Here is a 21591-nt window from a genome sequence, read left to right on the forward strand (position 1 = left end):
GAAAATTTATGCATTTGTGTTGGGCCGCATTCAACGTTGTCCTGGGCCACATGAGACCCACAGGCCGTGAGTCAGACAAGCTTGTCATTGAGTGAGGAACAAGGAACCTGCAGTGGGCAGATGCCGTGTTGCAGGTGGGTGTGGTCTTCTGGTAACTTCTCCTTTCTTAGGGACGTAGAAATCAAGGTCATCGGTTTCAAGCACGGATCAGTGAGGAGGAGTTTGAAGGTTTGAGTGGAGGGAGGAAAGTATGAAATATTCAAAGAGAGTGGGGAGCAAATGAGTCAGGAAAACGCAGTGGGACTTTTGGGTGGCACTGAGGTGAGTGATCTTGGATTTACCGTTAGCATGACCGGGTGCCTTTCTCCAGCCATGTCAGCTGCATTGGGGCAGGTGCAGAGTTGATGGAGAGTTGGGTTTTCCGTGTTCTGGTTTTACCAGGAGTTAGCGGGAATGAGAGTCGAAGTTATTTGGGAAGAGAGTCGAGGGTGTGGATAAACGATGCCTGTAATGAAAGACCATGAAAGTTGGGAGCTGAGTAAGGCGACAATTAAGGACATGAAGGGGAGGCAAGGGAAAGGGCAGGGTCAGTCTGCGTGAGCTCAAAGGACTCTTGGCGTTGGATGCTCTAGGCAATGAGCTGGACAGACAGATGGTGGCGGTTGGAGACGGGGTGTTTTGTGTTGAGCTCATGCAAGGGCAGTTGCTGGTAATGACATGGTCCAGGGTATGACCTTGGGAGTGACGGGCCGAGGCAGGTAGGGGATGAGTTCACTGGAGGAAAGGCGACCCTGGGAGGGACAGAAAGGCTGGTTACTGAAAATCACCATGTGGCTTTGAGATATGAGTGTCTCATTTGCTTCCTAGCTCTACGCTGTGTGGGTCGCCCAGCTCTCAGTTTGGTGTTAGCAATTTGTTTATAACGCAGAGGGCCTTACCTGGGGAATTCAGCCAGATTGTATGTTTGAAGCCTGCTCCCAGAATGTCTTTTTTCTTTTTCTTTTTTGAGGCAGGGTTTTGCTCTGTTGCCCAGGCTGGAGTGCAGTGGTGCGATCACAGCTCACTGCAGACTTGACCTCCTGGCTCAAGCAGTACTCCCGCCTCAGTCTCCCAAATAGCTGGGACTACAGGCATGCACCACCATGCCCGGCTAATTGTTTAATTCCTTTGTAGAGATAGCATCTTGTTATATTGCCCCCGCTAGGGTCTCGAACACCTGGCTTAAACTGATCCTCCTGCCTCAGCCTTTCGGAGTGTTGGGATTACAGGCATGAGCCAGTGAACCCAGCCCAGAATCTAACTTTTTAATGACTGAACTGCATTTAGTGTTAGTTACACATGTACATGATTAATATACATGGAATTCAATATATTTTATAGTTAAGTATTCTAAAGTGACGGATGTTTCTAGCCAATAGTAGTAGTGACTTCAGCTGATGAAATATTCCTTTTGCACCGCACTCTTTGGCTTAATAAATGTGTGAATCTTTTAACACAAGAACTCTGAGATGTGATCACCTGAGTTTAATATAAGAAGGGGTGTGTTTCCAGCATGAGGCACTCTTAATTAGTAAGGAATTGTGAGCAATGGTTTAACCGCTATATCTAAGAATCTTGCAATTAAAACATTTCCACACACACCCCCAAAAGGAAATCATGATTGTGTCAGAATCATGTTGAGAGAATGACTATAAGCTGGGAGCTGTAACAGTCATGGAGGGAGGGGGAGTGACAGGGGTGTGTAGATGGCTACAACCAGAGGGAGCAATGGATGGTAACGTGGTGACTCACCTTTCAAAGAAGCTGTGGGGCTGGGTGCAGTGGCTTGAACCTGTAATCCCAGCACTTTGGGAGGCTGAGGCAGGAGGATCACTTGAGGCCAGGAGTTCAAGACCAGCCTGGGCAACATAGGGCAACATAGTGAGACTCTGTATCTATTAAAAATAAATAAATAAACTAAGGAAAGAAGCTGGGGGTTTTAGGGAGGAAAAATGCGTGGTTTGGAAGTAGCTATGAAGAGCAAGGGGCAATGCCTCTCCTATCCCCAGCCCCACAGTAGAACGGCTATTGAGGAGATAATAGCCACCTCTTAGAAGCCTGCAGGGGAAGCAGGTCCCTCAGTGGAGAACTAAGTTTAGAGCCAAGAATAAACAAAAAGATGAAAGGAACAAGATGGTGCACACTGGAATGTCCATTCATTATGGAACTGGCAATAATAGTGAAAATCTGGAAACAACCTAAATAGTCACTGCCAGGGGAATGCAGGAACAAACAATGGATGAATCCAAATTAGAACTTGCTGCAAAGCAAAATGAATAGACTAGATCCACGTGAATCAACGTGGGGAAAGCTTACAAAGATAAACATGAGCAAAACAAGCAGGTTGTAAAAGGTTACATCCTGTGTGATACTACTTAGATAAAACACTAAGGCCCACAGAACAATGCTACATCTTATTTATAAGTCTCTAAAAGTACAATGATATCCTTGGCAACGACCCCAGTGCCCTCCCAAGGAGAGAGAGGGAGGGGAAATGGGTGGGGCTAGGGGTAGGGTAGCTCTGGTTGTATCTAAAATATTTTCTTTCTTTCTTTTGTTTTTTTTTTTTTTTTTTTTAGAGATGGGGGTCTCACTATGTTGCTCGGGCTGGTCTCGAACTCCTGAGATCAAGCAATCTATCCACCTTGGCCTCTCAAAGTGCTGGGATTACAGGCATGAACCACTGTACCTGGCTCTGTCTAAAATATTTTATTTTTTAGTCAAAAAAAGAGATATGAACAAAAAGACAGAAAAATGCTAACTGCTGTTAAATCTGGGTTGTGGATCCCAAGACTTGTTTTCCTTTGCTGCATGTTTGAAAGATTTTGTTTGAAAATTAAAAAAATAAGAAGGCCTAGGAGGAGGGAATTACTATGAAGTACTGTAATCAAGATTGTGGACTGGGCGTGGTGGCTCATACCTGTAATCCCATCACTTTGGGGGACTGAGGTGGGTGTATTGCTTGAGCCCAGGAGTTTGAGACCAGCCTGGGCAACGAAGTGATACCCCCGTCTCTCCAGAAACAAACAAACAAACAACAAAACTAGCCTGGTACGGTGCTGCATGCCTGTAGTCCCAGCTAGTCGGGAGCCTGAGAAGGCAGGATGACTTGAGCTCAGAAGTTCAAGACTGCAGTGAGCTGTCTTGAACAAGCCTGAGCAAGCCTGGGCAACAGAGCAAGCTCCTTATTTCAAAAAAAAAAGAGAAAGATTGTGTAGAAATTGAAAGTCCAGAAATAAATGAATACATTTATGGGCAGTTGATTTTTGACAAGAATGCCAAGATAATTCTATAGGGGAAAGAATAGTCGTTTCAAGGCTGGGTGTGGTGGCTCACGACTGTAATCCCAGCACTGGGAGGCCGAGGTGGGCAGATCACCTGAGGTCAGGAGTTCGAGACAAGCCTGACCAACATGGAGAAACCCCATCTCTACTAAAAATACAAAAGTTAGCTGGACACGGTGGCGCATGCCTGTAATCCCAGCTACTCAGGAGGCTGAGGCAGGAGAATCGCTTTAACCTGGGAGGCAGTGGTTGCAGTGAGGCGAGATCATGTCATTGCACTCCAGCCTGGGCAACAAGAGTGAAACTCCATCTCAAAAAAAAAAAAATAGTGTTTTCAATAAATAACACTGATAGAACTGGATATCCACATGCACAAGACTGAAGTCAGATCCCTAACTCACATCATTTACCAAACGTAACTCAAAATGAATCAAAATATAAAACCCTTAGAAGAAAACATAGGAGCAAATCTTCATGGCCATGGATTAGGCAACAGTTTCTTAGATATGATATCTAAAGCATGAATAGCCAAAGGCACAGTAGATAATTGGATATTATCAAAGTGAAAAGGTTTTGTGCTCCAAAGGCATTATCAATAAAGTGAAAAGTCAACCCAAAGAATCAAAGAAAATATTTGTAAATCTTATATCTGATAGAGATCTAATATCAAAATACATAAAGAACCAACAACAACAAAAAAGACAACTGAAAAATGGAAAATGGGCAAAACACCTGAATAGACATTTCTCCAAAGAAAATAGACGAATGCCCAATACACACATGATGAGATACTCAGGATCATTAGTCATCAGGGAAATGTTAATCAAAGCCACAGGGGCAGCACTTTACCCCTGCTCAGAGAGCTGTAATCAAAAGGACAGGCAATAGCAAAGGTCAGTGGGGAAGTGGAGAGAGCCCTCAGACATTGCTAGGTAGAAATGTAAAATGGTAGAGTCCCTTGGAAAATGAGACAGGAGAATAGCAAAAGGAATTGAAAGTTGGATAAAGGGCAGAATAAGTAAAAGCAGAGAACAGAAACAAGGTGAAGGGGTGGGTGAGCAAGAAGTGAGACAAAAAGCAGAGGTTCAGCAGCCAAAACAAAAGTGAGATAAAAAAGCGAGCAAGGAGGCAGGGCACGGTGGCTCACGCCTGTAACTCTAGCATTTTGGGAGGCCGAGGCAGGTGGATCACTTGAGGCCAGGAGTTTGAGACCAGCCTGGCCAACATGATGAAACCCTGTGTCTACTAAAGATACAAAAAAATTAGGCAGAGGTTTCAGTGAGCTGAGATTGCACCACTGTACTCCAGCCTGGGCAACAGAGTGAGACTCGTCTCAAAAAAAAAAAAAAAGAAAGAAAAGAAATCAGTGGTTGAAGTGGTGCTCCCAACCCCATGCAAAGCCCTCTCCTGGGGCACCCCTGCCTCTGCTGAAAAGAGGAAGCTCCGAGACAGCTGTTCAGGGCAGGGGTTTTCTTTTTATGTCTCTGTGGAAGCAAAAGCCCAGCCACCCTACTTCTAGGAATTTGTCCACCAGAAGCATTCCCCCTTGCAAGTACGCTCAAGGAAGGTTATTTTGACATTGTTCTGTAAATGAAAAAGACTGGAAAACCCCAAAATATCCATCAGTAGGGGACCAGCTATAGGCATTATGGTATATCCATATCGTGGAAAACCACCCAGCCAATGGAAAGAACCGGGCTCAGCTAGATGTTCTGACAGATGCATTTTAGGTGAAAAAAGCAAGGTGCAAAACAGTGTTTTTGCATATTTTATCTGCTGTTCTTCTTTCCTGCTTCCCTCTTCACTTCTTTCTTCCTTCCTTCTCTTCCTCTTCTATCCTTCCCTCCCTCCTTCCTTCCCTCCTTTTTTCCTTCCTGCCTTCCTTCCTCCCTCCCTCCCTTCCTTCCTCCCTCCCTCCCTTCCTTCCTCCTCCCTCCCTCCCTTCCTGCCTTTCTGCCTCCCTCCCTCCCCCTTCCCTCCCTCCCTCCCTCCCTCCTTCCCTTCCTCCCTTCCTCTCTTCCTTCCTCCTTCCCTCCCTCCCTCCCTCCTTCCTTCTTTCCTTCCTTCCTTCCTTTCCTTTCTCTCTTCCTCTTTCTTCCCATTTTCCTTCCTTTATATAGAAGCTTGCATATGCATAGCCTATTTCTGAAGGACAAACAAGAAATCATTAAGCCTGTTTGCCTCTGAGGAAGGGAAATGAAACCTCGCATGGGGTTGAGGGGTGTCTCAGAGGTGGGAGAACTCTTTTCATTCTACCCCTTGTGTAATGCATGAATTTAAAATTTTATCTTTTTGCATAGGTCAGTCATGCACATGGAAAAATGTTCACATCATATGAAAGGGTATTTGGTGGAAAGCAAATCTTCCCCTCTGAGCATCTGCCCCACCCACTATCCTGAGTCCTTGGAGGCAACTAATAGAGATTGTTTGTGTATCTTTCCAGATATAAACTAGGCACTTGTGCAAATACACATTTATATGTTATCGTGTATTTTTATTGTTCTAAAATACAGATAACATAAAATTTACCACCTTTATCGTTTTAAATGTACAGTTCTGTGGTATTAAGTACATTCACATTGTTGTATAACCAGCACCACGTTCCATTTCTAGAACATTTTCATCTTCCCCAAATGAAATTCCACCCCATTAAACACTAACTCCCCATTCCCCACCTCCCAGTAGAATGACTGCCACCATTCTACTTTCTTTCTTTTTTTTTTTTGAGACAGAGTCTTGCTCTATCGCCAGGCTAGAGTAAAGTGGCAGATCTCAGCTCATTGCAACCTCCACCTCCTGGGTTCAAGCGATTCTCCTGCCTCAGCCTCTGAGTAGCTGGGACTACAGACGTGCGCCACCACACCCAGGTAATTTTTTGTGTTTTAGTAGAGACAGGGTTTCACCATGTTGGCCAGGATAGTTAAGCAATTCTCCTGCCTCAGCCTCCCGAGTAGCTAGGATTACAGACGCCTGTCACCATGCCCGGCTAATTTTTGTATTTTTAGTAGAGACGGGGTTTCACCATGTTGGCCAGGCTGGTCTTGAACTCCTGACCTCGTGATCCACCCACCTTTGCCTCCCAAAGTGCTGGGATTATAGCCAGGAGCCACCGTGCCCGGCCTCTACTTTCTGTCTCTGTGAATTTGATTGCTCTGGGTACCTTGTATTAGTGGAATCATACACTGTTGTCTTTTTGTGACTGGTCCTTTTAAAGCTGAATAATTTTTTTCTTTGTTTTTTTGTTGTTAAGGCAGGGTCTCCCTCTGTCACTCAGGCTGGAGTGCAGTGGCACCATCTCAGCTCACTGCAGCCTCCACCTCCTGGGTTCAAGCAATTCTTGTGCCTCAGCCTCCTGAGTGGCTGGGACTACAGGTGTGCGCCACCACGCCCAGCTTAGTTTTTTGTATTTTTAGTAGAGACAGAGTTTCACCATGTTGGCCAGACTGGTCTCAAACTGCTGACCTCAAATGATCCTCTCACCTTGGCTTCCCAAAGTGCGGGGATTACACACCATGCTCACACCTTTTTTTTTTTTTTGGAGTCTCTCTCTGTTGCCCAGGCTGGAGTGCAGTGGCACGATCTTGGGCTTGTCTCACTGCAACCTCCACTTCCCAGGTTCAAATGATTTTCCTGCCTCAGCCTCCCAAGTAGCTGGGATTACAGGCACCTGCCACCATGCCTGGCTAATTTTTTATATTTATAGAGTTTCACCATGTTGGCCAGGCTGGTCTCAAACTCCTGACCTCAAGTGATTTGCCTGCCTCAGCCTCCCAAAGTGCTGGGTAAGGCTGAATAATTTTCTATTGCATATATATACCACATATATTTTATGTTTTAAATTGAGATTTAATCATTGTATATATTTTGGGAGTGCATGTGATATTTTAATAACTGTATACAATATATAATGATCAAATCAGGGTAACTAGGATATCCATCACCTCAAATATTTATCATTTCTTTATGTTGGGACCATTATACATCTTTTCCAGCTGTTTTGAAATCTATGATAAACTAATTTTAACTATAATCTCCCCACTGTACTATCAAATACTAGAAATTACTCCTTCTACCCAATTGTATTTTTGTAGTTCTTAACTAATGACTGTTTATCCCCCCCATTCTTCTCCCCTGCCTCTGGTAACTACCACTGTACTCTGTACCTCCATGCAATCACTTTTTTAGCTCCTACATATGTGAGAATGTATGATATTTGTTTTTCTGTGCCTGGCTTATTTCACTTTACATAAGGACCTCCAGTTCCAACCATATTGCTGCAAATGATAGGATTTCATTCTTTTTTATGGCAGAATAGCATTCCACTGTATATATATATACCACACTCTTTTTATCCATTCCTTCATTGGTGGACACACGTTGGTTCCCTATCTTGGCTATTGTGAACAGTGCTACAGTAAACATGGGTGTGTGGATATCTTCTAATATACAGATTTCCTTTCTTTTGGATAAATACCCAGCAGTGGGATTCCTGGATCATATATATACCACGTTTTCTATATCCACTCATCAGCTGATGGACATTTGGGTTGTTTCTACTTTAATGTATTTTTAATACACACATTAATTTAAACAAAAGAAGAAGGGGGGTTGGGGAAAGAGGGTTAGGTCTGAGAGCTTTCCACCCATTGCAGCGTGGACAGAGGATGACACCAGCATAAAGCACCTGCCAGGAGGAGAGAAAACATCCCCATCAGCAGCAGCTGCCATTTGTGCCCCTGGTGATTCCCCACCTTCAGCCCCAGGAGGAACTCTCCTTCCTTTTCTTTGAAAGCTGGCTCCCCGTGTCCTTTCTGACCATGGTATTGAATGCTATGCCTGCCTCATCTCTGTCTCCTGAAAGGTCCAGGGTACTGGGGGTGCAAAGGCTGCTGGGCCCCAGGTGTGATTACCTTCCTTCTAAGTCCAGGGAGAGGGGTGATGGGGAAGGTGGCTGCTGCAGAGGCTGAGCCAGCAGCAAGGACTTGGGGCCCTGCCAAGTCCCTGGGGACTCAGGGGCTCTCCAGGGGGGAGCCCCTGAGCCCACCCATAGAGGGGGCTCAGCCTTGGAGTGCCCCAGGTAAGAAAACCCCAGGTTCAGATGAAGAGCCGCCAGGTCAATTCTCTGTCACTCACTTTCAGTCCTCCAACAGCCACCCATTGGTCACAGGATGACTTCTGCATTTAAAAAAGATTTCCTGGCCAGGCGCAGTGACTCATGCCTGTAATCCCAGCACTTTGGGAGGCTGAGACGTGTGGATCATGAGGCCAGAAGTTCAAGACCAGCCTGGCCAAGATGGTAAAACCTTGTCTCTACTAAAAATACAAAAATTAACTGGGCACGGTGGCAGATGCCTGTAATCCCAGCTACTCAGGAGGCTGAGGCAGGAGAATTGCTTGAACCTGGGCAGCAGAGGTTGCGGTGAACTGAGATCCCGCCACTGCACTCCAGCCTGGGCAATAGAGTGAGAATCCATCTCAAAAGAAAAAAGAACAAAAAAAAGATTTCCTTTCCACCGCCCCAAGTTTTTATTATTACGTATTTATTCTTATTTATTTTGTGTTTTTCTTCCCCCACCCCCAATACCTTCAGTTGCCTTTATATGATGCACTTAAAATACTCGGGAAAGTCCTTGGAGTAGTTCAATGATCACCGGCATATCCGCTGCTAAGCTGCAACACTGCTGACCATCAGTTTACCATATATGCTTAGTCTCTTTCTCTCTCTGGGAGAAATGCGTACACGCGCACGCACACACACACACACATCTATACATGCACATATGCATATCTATAAACACACATACTACATACACATCCATATAGAGACACATATACAGACACACATTACATAAAATTCACATATATACACATAGCTATGTACATACATCTATAGTTATAGATACATGCATATATACACAAATACTACATACACATCCGTATATACACATATATAGATATGCACATACATCTGTAGCGATATATACACACGTATATATACACATATTACATACATATTCATGTCGATACATGTATATATAGATATGCACATACATATATTGTTATATATACACATACACCACATACACATTCATATATATACACACATATAGATATGTACATACATACATCTGTAGCTATACACACACACATATATACACATATGTTATGTGCATATTCATACCAATACACATATGTAGATATGGACATACATCTATAGTTATACATACATGTATACACACATATTACACACATATCCATATATGTATACACACATATTTTTTTCCCCTGAACTCTTTGAAAGTAAGGTCATCATGACCTTTAGCCCTAAATATTTCATCGTGCATCTCCTAGGAATGAGGATATTCTTCCCTGTTACACCGAAGAAAATCGACAATAAAGCAACTACTACGTACTATACTATCCAGCCTGTATTCACATTTCCCCACTGGTCCCCAAAATACCTTTGAGAGCTGATTTTTCTTTTCCTTTCTTTTTTTCTTTTTCTTTTTTTTTTGAGATGGAGTCTTGCTCTGTCACTCAGGCTGGAGTACAATGGCGCCATCTTGGCTTGCTGCAACCTCCGCCTCCTGGATTCAAGCAATTATTCTACCTCAGCTTCCCGAGTAGCTGGGATTACAGGTTCACACCACCATGCCAGGCTAATTTTTGTATTTTTAGTAGAGATGGGGTTTCACCATGTTGGCCAGGCTGGTCTCAAACTCCTGACCTCAGGTGATCCACACACCTCAGCCTCCCAAAGTGTTGGGATTACAGGCACCAGCCACTGTGCCCAGCCCCCCGTTTTTCCTTTCTTCCTTCCTTCCTCCCTCTCTCTCTTTCTTTCTTTCCTAAGATAGAGTCTCACTCTGTCACCCAGGCTGGAGTGCAGTGGCATGATCTTGGCTCACTGCAACCTCTGCCTCCTGGGCTCAAGTGATCCTCTCATCTCAGCTTCCCGAGTAGGTAGGACTACAGGAACACACCTCTACACTCAGTTAATTTTTTTGTATTTTTTGCAGAGAGGGGTTTTCACCATGTTGCCCAGACTGATCTTAAACTTCTGGCCTCAAGTGATCTGCTCACCTCAGCCTGCAAAGTGCTGGGATTACAGGCATGAGCCACCACACCCTGCCTGTTTTTTCAAAACTAGGATTCAATCAAGGTCCATGTATTACATTTTGCTGTTACATCTCTTAAGCCTCTTTTAATCTTAAATGTTCTATCCACTTTATTATTTTTTAAAAACAACATTAACTTTTTTTTTTTATTTTGGAGACAGAGTCTCACTTCATCACCCAGGATGGAGTGCAGTGGCGTGATCTCGGCTCATTGCAACCTTCTCTTCCCAAGTTCAAGTGATTCTCATGCCTCAGCCTGCATCACCACACCCAGCTAAATTTTTGTGTTTTTGGTAGAAATGGGGTTTCACCATGCTGGTCAGGCTGGTCTCAAACTCCTGACCTCAAGTGATCCGCCAGCCAAGGCTTCCCAAAGTGTTCACAGGTGCAAGCCACCGCACCCGGCCAACATTAACTTTTTAATGACCTGGGCACAGTTATCTTGAAGAGGATCTGGAAGTTTCCACCTTCTGGGGTTGTCTGATTGCTTCCTCATGGGGTCATTTATCATCTTCCTCTAGTCCCTTTATTTCTTGTAAACTGGGAATTAATACTAGGGGCTTGATTTCATTCTAGAGGAGCACCTGTTAAAAAGAATGATAAAAAATATGAATAACAAACATTTACCATTGTAACCATTTTTAAGGGTATAGTTCAGTGGAATTAAGTACATTCACATTGTGCAACCATCACTACCATCCACCTCCAGAACTTTCATCTTGCAAAACAGAGACTGTGTCCCCATGAAATACTAACTCACATTCCCCCACCCCCAGCCCCTGGCAACCTCCATTCCGCTTTCTGTCTCTGTGAATGTGACTATTCCGGGTTCCCCAAAGCAGTGGAATCATACAGTGTTTGTTCTTTTGTGACTGACCCTGGGTCGTGCCTTTTGACAGGAGGTCCTCTGAGGTAACGTGGTGCCCTTCAGATTGTGTCCTGGCAGGAGTTCACAGGAACCCTGCAGTCCCTGCCTGCCAGCCTCTCCCCTCAGCTGTGCTCTGCTCCTCTACCCACTCTGTCTCTACCCACTCTGTCTCAGCTGTTCAGCTCTCTCACTCTATCTGGGCCTTTGCATCTGCTATGTCCTCCCTGGCAGGCACCTTCCTTCCTTCGTTCCTTCCTTCCTTCCTTCTTCCTTCCTTCCCTCCTTCTTTCCTTGCTCTTTCTTTCTTCTTTCTCTCTTTCTTTTCTTTCTTCTCTTTCTTTCTTTTTCCGAGTCTTGCTCTGTCACCCAGGCAATCTCGGCTCACTGCAACCTCCACCTCCTGGGTTCAAGCGATTTTCCTGCCTCAGCCTCCCAAGTATCTGGGATTACGGGTGTGCAAAACAAAATAACCACCACGTCTGGCTAATATTTGTATTATTGGTAGAGACAAGGTTTCACCATGTTGGCCAGGTTGGTCTTAAACTCCTGACCACAGGTGATCCGCCCGCCTCGGCCTCCCAAAGTGCTGGGATTAGAAGTGTAAGCCCCCGCACCTGGCCTCCTTTCTATCTTCGAATTTCAGCTGAAATATCACCCCTCCTAGAGGCCTTTCCTGACAACCTGTCCCAGAGCTGCTTCTCTGTTTCATTCGCTTCCTGGAGTTCCTCCCAGCCTGACATTACCTTGTTTGCCATGTTTGTCTGTTGTCGAAGACAAACTCCATGAAAGCAGGGGCCCCTGCTCTCCTGTTCAGGCTGCATTCCCAGACTCTGGCAGTGCACTTGGCACATAGTAGGTGCTTTTACGAGCTTCTTCTGGCTGCTGTAACAAATGACCACGAACTTGGCAGCTTAAAACATCACAAATGTGTATTATCCAATAGCCTGGGAGGTCAGAAGTCCTGGATCAGTCTCAGGGGACTAAAATCAAGGTGTGGGAGGGATGAGCTCTTTCTGGAGGCTCTAGAGGAGAATCTGCTTTCCCTGCCTCTTCTGTCTTCTCCAGCCTGCCTGCATCCCTGGGTTCCACATCACTGGGACCTCTGCTCTGTCATCCATCATCTCTTCTGACTCTGACCCACTGCCTCCCCCTTGAAATGACCCTGCCCTGTGATTACCTTGGGCCTGTCCAGATAATCCAAGAAATCTCCCTCTTAAAGATCCTAGGTCAGGTATGGTGGTTCACATCCATAATCCTAGCACTTCTGGAGGCCGAGGTGGGAGGATTGCTTGAGGCCAGGAGGTCGAGACCAGCCCCGGCAACATAGTGAGACCCCATCTTTACAAAAAATAAAAATTAGCAGGGCATGGTGGCATGCGCCTATAGTTCCAGCTACTTGAGAGGCTGAGGCAGGAGGATCACTTGAGCTCAGGAGGTCGAGGCTGCAGTGAGCTGTGATTGCACCACTGCACTCCAGCCTGTGTGACAGAGTGAGATCCTGCCTCTAAAAAAAAAAAATTCTAAACTGTAATCAGTCACATCTGCAAAGTCCTTTTTACCATGTCAAGTAACGTATTTATAGGTTTTGGGGATGAGAATGTGGACATTTTGGGGGGCCATTATTCTATCTACCACAAGGTTCACTAAATATTTGTTGAATGAAGGAATGGATAAATGGATGGGTCCCTTTACAAATGGAGTCCCAAGTCTGAGTCCTAGGCCTGGTGTAGCCGTTGTGTGGATGTGTGAACTGGGCAAGTCCGGTCTTTCTCTGAACCTCAGTTTCCTCCTTCATTAGATATGTTTTTTTTGTTTTGTTTTGAGATGGAGTCTCGTTCTGTCACCCAGGCTAGAGTGCAGTGGCACAATCTTAGCTCACTGCAACCTCCACCTCTCGCCAAATTCAAGTCATTCTCTTGCCTCAGCCTCCTGAGTAGCTGGGATTACAGGCATGTGCCCTCATGCCTGGCCAATTTTTGTATTTTTTTGGTAGAGACGGGGTTTCTCCATGTTGGCCACGCTGGTCTTGAACTCCTGACCTCAGGTGATCCAACTGCCTCAGCCTCCCAAAATGCTGGGACTACAGTCGTGAGCCACTGCACCCAGCCCATTAGATGTGTTCTGAGCACCCACCATGTACCTGATCCTTAGAGGGCACTGGGAATGCCAAGAAAAATGAAGGGAAACCCCAGTCTTCTAAGAGCTTGGAGTTTGGCTTCTAGGGAGGGGCTTGAGAAAGAAAAAACCTGACTCAATCTGCTCAGGGCCACATGCCAGGTCCCCTAGATGGCTTTAAGGTCCTGCGGGGGTGTGCTTACCAAGGATGTGACATTTCACACAACTTTGGTGACAGAGTAGGAGTTTATGGATGTGGAAAGCGACATTAAAGGCCAGGGACAGGCCACGGTCCCTTTTGAGGAACTGTGAGGAGTGTGGTGCGATCCCGCAGGGGAGGGAGACCACAGGGGAGAGGCCTGTCTGGGAAGGGGGACTTGAAGGCCACAGACAGGAGCCCGGGCTCTGCCCTTAGGTGAATGGGGAGCCACAGCAGGGCTTTGAGGCAGGAGAGAGAGTGTGCCGCTCTGGACTGCCTACTCTGGCTGCTGCAAGGTGGGGACGGCATCAAGGGGGCCAGCATCCCAGCCTGAGGTGGAGGTGGCCTGGACTGGGCAGGGATAGTGGGGTTAGAGAGAAGGAGGCAGAGCTGAGGGAGATTTAGGAAGCAGTGTCAATGGGACACGGACATCATGAGGGTCTGAGAGGGGAGTTGGGGAGGAAGGGGCTGGTAGCCACTGGGAAGGAAGGAAGATTAGGCAGGACAGAAGTGTGGGTGGGTGCTTTTCATAAACCATTGAGAAATCCACGACCTGGCCAATGTGGACTTCGCGAGAAGCCCCAGAGGAGGCTGGCGATGGGTCAGCGGGTTCGCAAGCCTCTCGCATTAAAGAGAGGTCAGTGACGCCGTCACGAGGGGTACAAGACAGGCCTCAATTCCAGGTGAGGGTTGCTTCACACTCGCACTTGATCTACAACCAGTGAAGTCAACAGGCCTGTGAAACCATCTCTGTTACCAGATAGGGAGACCAAGTCCCAGAGACACCCAGACATGGCCAAAGCCACACAGCGAGGAGACCCCGGGGAGCATGAGCCTCTAAGAGGGGGATTTTACAAGTCTCTGAAACCAGAGGAGAGGACAGCGTTGAGGGGGGGTCCCCTCTGAGTGGTTCCCCGCCAAAGAGAATTTCTCCATTTTGGAGGAAGTGAGAGGTGGTTCTTTGGTGATGTGAATGTCAAGAGATTCTGGACACCCCAGTGACTAAGAGGTAAATGAGAGAGGTTTGTGGGTGGAGCCAGCGCACTTAAAACCCAGGTCTCCCATGGCCCTTTGCAGACACCTGGGCTGACACATACAGGACAGAGCATGGCTCGCCTGCAGACCGCGCTCCTGGTTGCCCTCGTCCTCCTTGCTGTGGCGCTTCAAGCAACTGAGGCAGGTGAGGCTTGGGGGGCAGGAAGGCCCCCTGCAGAGGCCAGGGTGGACGGTGGGGTGTCTTTCCTCATGTCTTGGACAACCACTGGACTGAGATCGGAAGACCTCAGTCTGCTGTTGGCTCTTGCGGCCTTAGGCTAGTTGCAGCGCTTCCCTGGCCCTCAGTTTACATGTCTGTTGAATGGGTAGTCTTGAAGGCTTAGAGTCTAGGATCTGTCTCAGCTAGGTTGGGGGTTGCGGTGGGAATGGCTTTGGGATCTTCTGCCCCAGAAAACTCAAGCATAGGGCCCTGGGGGTGTGGGTGAGGAGATTCTAAGCGGGCAGGCCTTCGTCGGGGAAGGCAGGGCTGCGGCAGAGCGTTCTTACTTGGAAAGCTGGTGCTATCCTCCCACCATCCATTTTTAAAAGTTTATTATTATTTTTATTTATTTTATTTTATTTTTTGAGATGGAGTATTGCTTTCGTTGCCCAGGCTGGAGTGCAATGGGGCAGTCTTGGCTCCCTGCAACCTCTGTCTCCTGGGTTAAAGTGATTCTGCTGCCTCAGCCTCCTCAGTAGCTGGGATTACAGGCATGCACCAACACGTCCAGCTAATTTTTGTATTTTTAGTAGAGACGGGGTTTCACCATGTTGGCCAGGCTGGTCTTGAACTCCTGACCTCAGGTGATCCACATGTCTTGGCATCCCAAAGTGCTGGGATTACAGGTATGAGCCACCGTGCCCAGCCTAAAATTTTTTTTTATTTTGTTTGTTTATTTTTTGAGGTGGAGTCTCTATTGCCCAGGCTGGAGTGCAGTGGTGCAATCTCAGCTCACTGCAACCTCCAACTCTGGGGTTAGTTAAAGCGATTCTCCTGCCTCAGCCTCCTGAAGAGCTGGGATTACAGGCACTCACCACCATGCTTGGCTAATTTTTGTATTTTTAGTAAAGACAGGGTTTCACCATGTTGACTGGGCTTGTCTCGAACTCCTGACCTCAAGTGATACTCCTGCCTCGGCCTCCCAAAGTGCTAGGATTACAGGCATGAGCCACTGCCCCCTGCTCACCGCCCGTTTTTGCCCAGAACCTGTCCTCAGCACGGGTTCCTGACTCCTCTTCTCCACCCTGCCCTATACTCGTGCTGTGTTGGGTGGAGGAGTGAGTGCTAGAGTAGGGCTGGGCGTCTATGAACAAGGATTGCCCCCAGCTGCTGGGCTCTCTGAGCGCATTTCATGCATTAAAGACCCTCTGAAGCTGGTACTGTTATTACTCCTTTGGTCAGAGGAGAAAATGGGCCTCAGAGGTGTTCAGTGACTTGGTCAGGGTGGCCCAGCGAGTCAGGGGAAAGTAGGATTCGAACTCGGGTCTACATGACTGTCCTCTGTTGAGCCTTGGTCCTGACTCTGCTGCTTCTTGCTGTGTGACCCTGGGCGAGTGCCTCCCCCTCTTTGGACCACAGGCTCCCCAGTGCACACTGAAGGAGTTTGGAGCAGATATGAGCAGAAGCAGACTTTCCAAATGCCCACATGCTGATGGATCACCGGGGAGCCTGTCAAAATGCACACTGGATTCAGTGGGTCTGGGGCCAGGGGCTGAGCATTTCTGACAAGCTCCCAGGTGATGCTGATGCCATGGACCACGGACCTCACCTTGAGCAGCAAGAATCTAAGGCTCCTTGTGGCTCAGAGTCACTGAGTCTCATCTTGGGATACAGCTGATGCTTAGTTGTTCTGAATCGCTGCTCCTGGAGCTGACTATCCCAGAGTGTAGACATTGGGCCCTAAGTGGCTTCTCAGAAGCTCCAAGAGTTGTGTCTTGGAGGGCTCAGTATCTTCCGGTCACCATCCTTCCACATGAACAGAAAAACTGCATCTCTTTTCTGGAGCCTGGAGAGGCCGAGGTCAGGGGCTGGGGCCGAGGGTGACCTCTCTGGGCTCCAGCTTGTGAATTCCCTGGGTACCCCTCTCCCAGGCCCCTACGGTGCCAACATGGAAGACAGCATCTGCTGCCGTGACTACGTCCGTTACCGTCTGCCCTGGCGCGTGGTGAAAGACTTCTATTGGACCTCAGACTCCTGCCTGAGACCTGGCGTGGTGTGAGTACGGAGCTGGGGCCACAGGGCCTGGGAGGGCCTGATGGGTACGGCCTGGGATGGCCCACGTGCTGGTGGGTGGGACACACCCACGGATGTGGCAGGCTATTGGATGCCTTCCAGGATGGCTTGGCTGGAAGAGACGGCTCAGTTCAGGCTTGGGTGGACTACATATGAAAATAATGTGATCATTCAGCAAATATTATCAGGCGCTTACTATGTGCCAGGCAACATGTCAGGTTCTGAGGATGCAGAGCTGAGTGAACAGGGTGCTGCCCAGTGTGGGCATGGCAGTAGGCAGTCAGTAGCTGTGGTATCTAGGGTATTTGGGTAGAGCGGATATAGGAGTATGCCTGGTGTCACTGAGTCAGCAAAGATCATCCCAGGTTCTGGCAAAAATGGATGGTGAGCTGAGCATGGTGGCTCATGCCTGTAATCCCAGCACTTTGGGAGGTCAAGGCAGGTGGATCACTTGAGGTCAGGAGTTTGAGATCAACCTGGTCAACATGGCAAAACCTCGTCTCTAGTAAAAATACAAAATTAGCTGAGTGTGGTGGTGCGTGCCTGTGGTCCCAGATACTCGGGAGGCTGAGGTGGGAGAATCGCTTGAACCTGGAAGGTGGAGGTTGCAGTGAACCAAGATCACTCTACCTCACTCCAGCCTGGGCAACAGAGCGAGACTCTGTTTTTTTTATTTTATTTTATTTTTTTAAAAAAGCACATTAAAAGCATCTTGGATCCTCTCCAGGCTCCCAGGAGTCATCCGAGGCAGCCCATTTTGACCAGAAGAATAACATTAAGAGCTAAAATTTCCAAGGTGCCTCCCGAGGGCCAGGCACTGTTCTAATCATTACCTGTGTTAACTGGTTTAATTCTCACAACACTCTTATGAGGAGGTTCAATGATTCCCACGGTAGAGATGTATAAACAGGCTTAGCAAGGGACAGTGACCTGCTCAGGGCTGCCCAGGCTGAGCCAGAACTCACTCCTGGTTCCTCAGTCAGGGTTTTCTCCTGGGTTCCTTGTTCTCCTCTGTTTCTTTCTCTGGCTTCTTTGCCTCCTTTTCCCTGGCCTGGGGCCCACACCTGGCTGGGTGACAGGTCCTGCTCTCTCTGTGGTAGCCTCTCTGGCTGGTTCTCCAAATGCTCAGAACCTGCTGCCCACCAAATCACACACTGGGGGGGAGGCTGGTTTGGGGGTTCATGACCTGCTTTGGGGCTCCATTATCTTTTCATCTGCCTCCTCCTCACTGCTGATCCCATCTCTTTGAGGGATCTGCAGGCGAATAATAAAGAAGGCTGAAGCAGGAAACCCTCTCAGCGTTCTTGTCTGTTTAACTCTGAGCCTCAGTTTCCCCAACAGTATAATGGAGTAATAACCTTTACTTATTTCACTTATTTGTGTTTATCAAACACATAGAGAGTGCTTGCTAATTGCTAGGCACTGCTATAAGCACTTGATAAATGTGAACTCATTTAATCCTTGGAACTACCCTATGCGGTATGTGCCGTCATGGTCCCCTTTTGACAGGTGAGGAAATGAGCACAGGGAGGTTGGGGGCCTCTGGAGCATTGCAGGGCACAGTAGTAGTGAGAGGAAGGTGAAGAGCTCAGTATCTGGCACATAATAGATGCTCAATTGCTGGGCACAGTAGTTCCAGAGGCTGAGACAGGAGGATTGCCTGAGCCCTGGATTTTGAGACTGGCTTGGTAACTTAGTAAGACTCTTGTCTTGTTTAAAAAAAAAAAAAAAAAAGGCTGAGTGCAGTGGCTTACACCTGTAATCTCAGCACTTTGGGAGGCCTAGTTGGGAGGATCACTTGAGGCCAGGAGTTCAAGACAAGCCTGAGCCAAAAACCCTGTCTTTAAAATCAATCAGTCAATCAATCAATCAATCAATCATTTGTGATCATTGGATTTTGAGCCAGAAGGGACCCTAGAAAGAATGCGTCTTGAGGCTCAGAGTAGTTTAGTGATATAAGACTCTTGGGGATTCTGGCTGGGTGCCGTGGCTCACACCTGTAATCTTAGCACCTTGGGAGGCGGAGACAGGCAGATCACCTGAGGTCAGGAGTTCAAGACCAGCCTGGCCAACATGGTGAAACCCTGTCTCTACTAAAAATACAAAAATTAGCTGGGCATGGTGGCACATGCCTGTAATCCCAGCTACTTGGGAGGCTGAGGCAGGAGGATCACCTGAACCTGGAGGCGGAGGTTGTGGTGAGCCAAAATCACGCCACTGCACTCCAGCCTGAGTGACAAGAGACTCCATCTCAAAAAACAAAAACAAAAACAACAAAACAAAACAAAAACAAGTCTTGGTGAATCTATTTCATGTCCTGACCTGGAACTCAAGACTGGGACTACAGAGCTGAGGGTCCTGGAAGTCTTTGCTGCTCCTCTTCCTCTTTTTTATTTTCTTGACACAGAGTCTCCCTCTGTTGCCTAGGCTGGAGTGCAGTGGAGCAGAGATCCGGGCTCACTGCAGCCTTGACCTCCTGATCTCAAACAATCCTCCCACCTCAGCCTCGCAGGTAGCTGAGACCACAGGCGCATGCCACCATGCCTAGCTGACTTATATGTTCTTGTAGAGACAGGGTTTTGCCGTGTTGCCCAGGATGGGCTCGAACTCCTAGGCTCAAACGATCCTCCTGCCTCAGCCTCCCAAAGTGCTGGGATTACAGGCATGAGCTCCTGACCTCCTCTTCCTCTTGAGAAATAATCTTTTCAGACCACAGGTAGCTCATAAATTTTGAACCACTGTATTTAGCAGGTAACCTTATGTGCAGTAGGTGACTCATAAATGCTGAGCCCTGCATACTGTAGGTGGTTCATAAATGCTAATCCTTGCTGCATGCTAATGTTGCTGCATTGTCTCTGGGGTCTTCTCCTTCCAGCTTGCAAACACACAGGGATAAGGAGATCTGTGCCGACCCCAGAGTACTGTGGGTGAAGATGATTCTCAAGAAGCTGAGATAATGAGGAACCTACTCTGATGACCATGGCCTTGGCTCCTCCAGGAAGGCTCAGGAGCCCTACCTCCCTGCCATTACAGCTGCTCTCCGCTGGAAGCCCATGCCAACTCTCTGCATTCCCTGATCTCCATCCCTGAAGCTGTCACCCTTTGTCCCCTCTGTGCTGTCACTCCCATCTCCTCCCTGACCCCTCTAACCCGTCCTCTGCCTCCCTGCAGCCAATGGGTCCTATTCCCGTCAGTGACTTCCCCTGCTCAAACTCTCCCATGGCTCCCCACGTCCCTAAGCTGAGGTCAGGGCTCCCAAGCCTGCACGTGGCCCTCTGGATCTGGGTTCCATGCCTGTCTCCAGCCTGCCCACTTCCCTTCATGCATGATGGGTTCTAGCTCCCTGTTCTCCAAACCCATACCACACATCCCACTTCGGGGTTTTTGCCCGGGATGTTGCCGACACCCAGAAATTCTCACCACCTGCACCTGTGCAGCCCCACCAGCCCTCCAAGGCACTGCTTGCCCAAGCAACTGGTAATTGCATTTCATGTATTAGACGTCCCCGGCCCTCTGTCCCCTCTTAATGGCACTAGTCATAGTCTGCCCAGATTCTTGGGATTTGGCGACTTGTCTCCCCCACCTCCCCACTTCTTGGACCAAGGTTTATATCTAAGTTGCTCTCATCTCTCAGCATCTAGGAGCACTGCAGACAGGGCCTGGCTCAGAATCGGAGTCCAGAAAGTGGCTGCAGACAAGATCGATAAAACTCATGTCCCTCCCCTCTCCCTGCCAAAAGGCAGTTACATGTCGATACAGAGACTCAAGGTCACTAGAAAGGAGCCTGCTGGGTCAACGTGAAGCTCCAAATTTGCCCAGATTCTTCCCCCACTGCCCCCCTTCTTTTTTTTTGAGATGGAGTTTCACTCTTGTCACCCAGGTTGGAGTGCAATGGTGCAGTCTTGGCTCACCACAGCCTCCGTCTCCCAGGTTCAAGCAATTCTCCTGCCTCAGCCTCCCGAGTAGCTGGGATTACAAGTGCCTGCCACCACACCTGACTAACTTTTGTATTTTTAATAGAGATGAGGTTTCACCATGTTGGCCAGGCTGGTCTCAAACTCCTGACCTCAGGTGATCCACCCACCTCAGCCTCCCAAAGTGCAGGAATGACAGGCATGAGCCACTGTGCCTGCCCCCCAACCCCTTTTTATTTTATGACAGGGTCTCATTCTGTCACTCAGGCTGGAGTGCATCGGCACGATCTAGGCTTACTGCAACTTCGACCTTCCTGGTTCAAGCGATTCTCCTGCCTCCACCTCCCAAGTAGCTGGTATTACAGGTGTGTGTCATCATGCCTGGCTAATTTTTGTATTTTTAGTAGAGACGGAGTTTCACCATGTTGGCCACACTGGTCTTGAACTCCTGACCTCAAGTGATCCACCCTCCTTGGCCTCCCTTACAGGTGTGAGCCACCGCGCCCAGCTTCCCTCTTTTTTTCCTAAGAGGTGACTCCTATTCCTTTCTTCCCCATTTTACCTACTTTCATGTCTGCTTACACTTCCTTCTCCCCTCAGGCTTTTTTTGGATGGTCCTCCAACCTCCAATACCCAGGCCTGACCTCTTCAGAGTATCCCCCCATTCCACTTTTCCTGCTTCCTTCCCTAAATAGCAGAGAAGCAAATTCATGCTATGGTGTGAATGACTACCCTTGGCTTGGTATTAAAAGCTGGAGTTATATATGTATATGAAAACAGAGTAAA

The 21591-nt window shown here is 47.7% G+C and overlaps 1 protein-coding gene across 1 annotated transcript; it reads left to right on the forward strand.

Moving 5' to 3' along the window:
* The first annotated feature begins 206 nt into the window (after positions 1-206).
* CCL22 (C-C motif chemokine ligand 22) lies at positions 207-21591 on the forward strand. Its single transcript, XM_012447983.3, has 5 exons — positions 207-321; positions 6056-6190; positions 14701-14803; positions 16750-16873; positions 19767-21591. Exons 3-5 carry the CDS (start codon positions 14731-14733, stop codon positions 19846-19848), a joined length of 279 nt encoding a protein of 92 aa, XP_012303406.2. The 5' UTR covers positions 207-321; positions 6056-6190; positions 14701-14730; the 3' UTR covers positions 19849-21591.

The sequence above is a fragment of the Aotus nancymaae genome, unplaced genomic scaffold (assembly GCF_030222135.1).
Source record: "Aotus nancymaae isolate 86718 unplaced genomic scaffold, 86718_ANA_hifiasm-v0.15.2.pri h1tg000030l, whole genome shotgun sequence".
Lineage (NCBI taxonomy): Eukaryota > Metazoa > Chordata > Mammalia > Primates > Aotidae > Aotus > Aotus nancymaae.

Coding starts and splice junctions, on each gene's coding strand:
- CCL22 (XM_012447983.3), top strand. CDS start 14,731: ATGGCTCGCCTGCAGACCGCGCTCCTGGTTGCCCTCGTCCTCCTTGCT. Junction 14,804..16,749: donor GCTTCAAGCAACTGAGGCAG/GTGAGGCTTGGG, acceptor CCCCTCTCCCAG/GCCCCTACGGTGCCAACATG. Junction 16,874..19,766: donor TGCCTGAGACCTGGCGTGGT/GTGAGTACGGAG, acceptor TTCTCCTTCCAG/CTTGCAAACACACAGGGATA.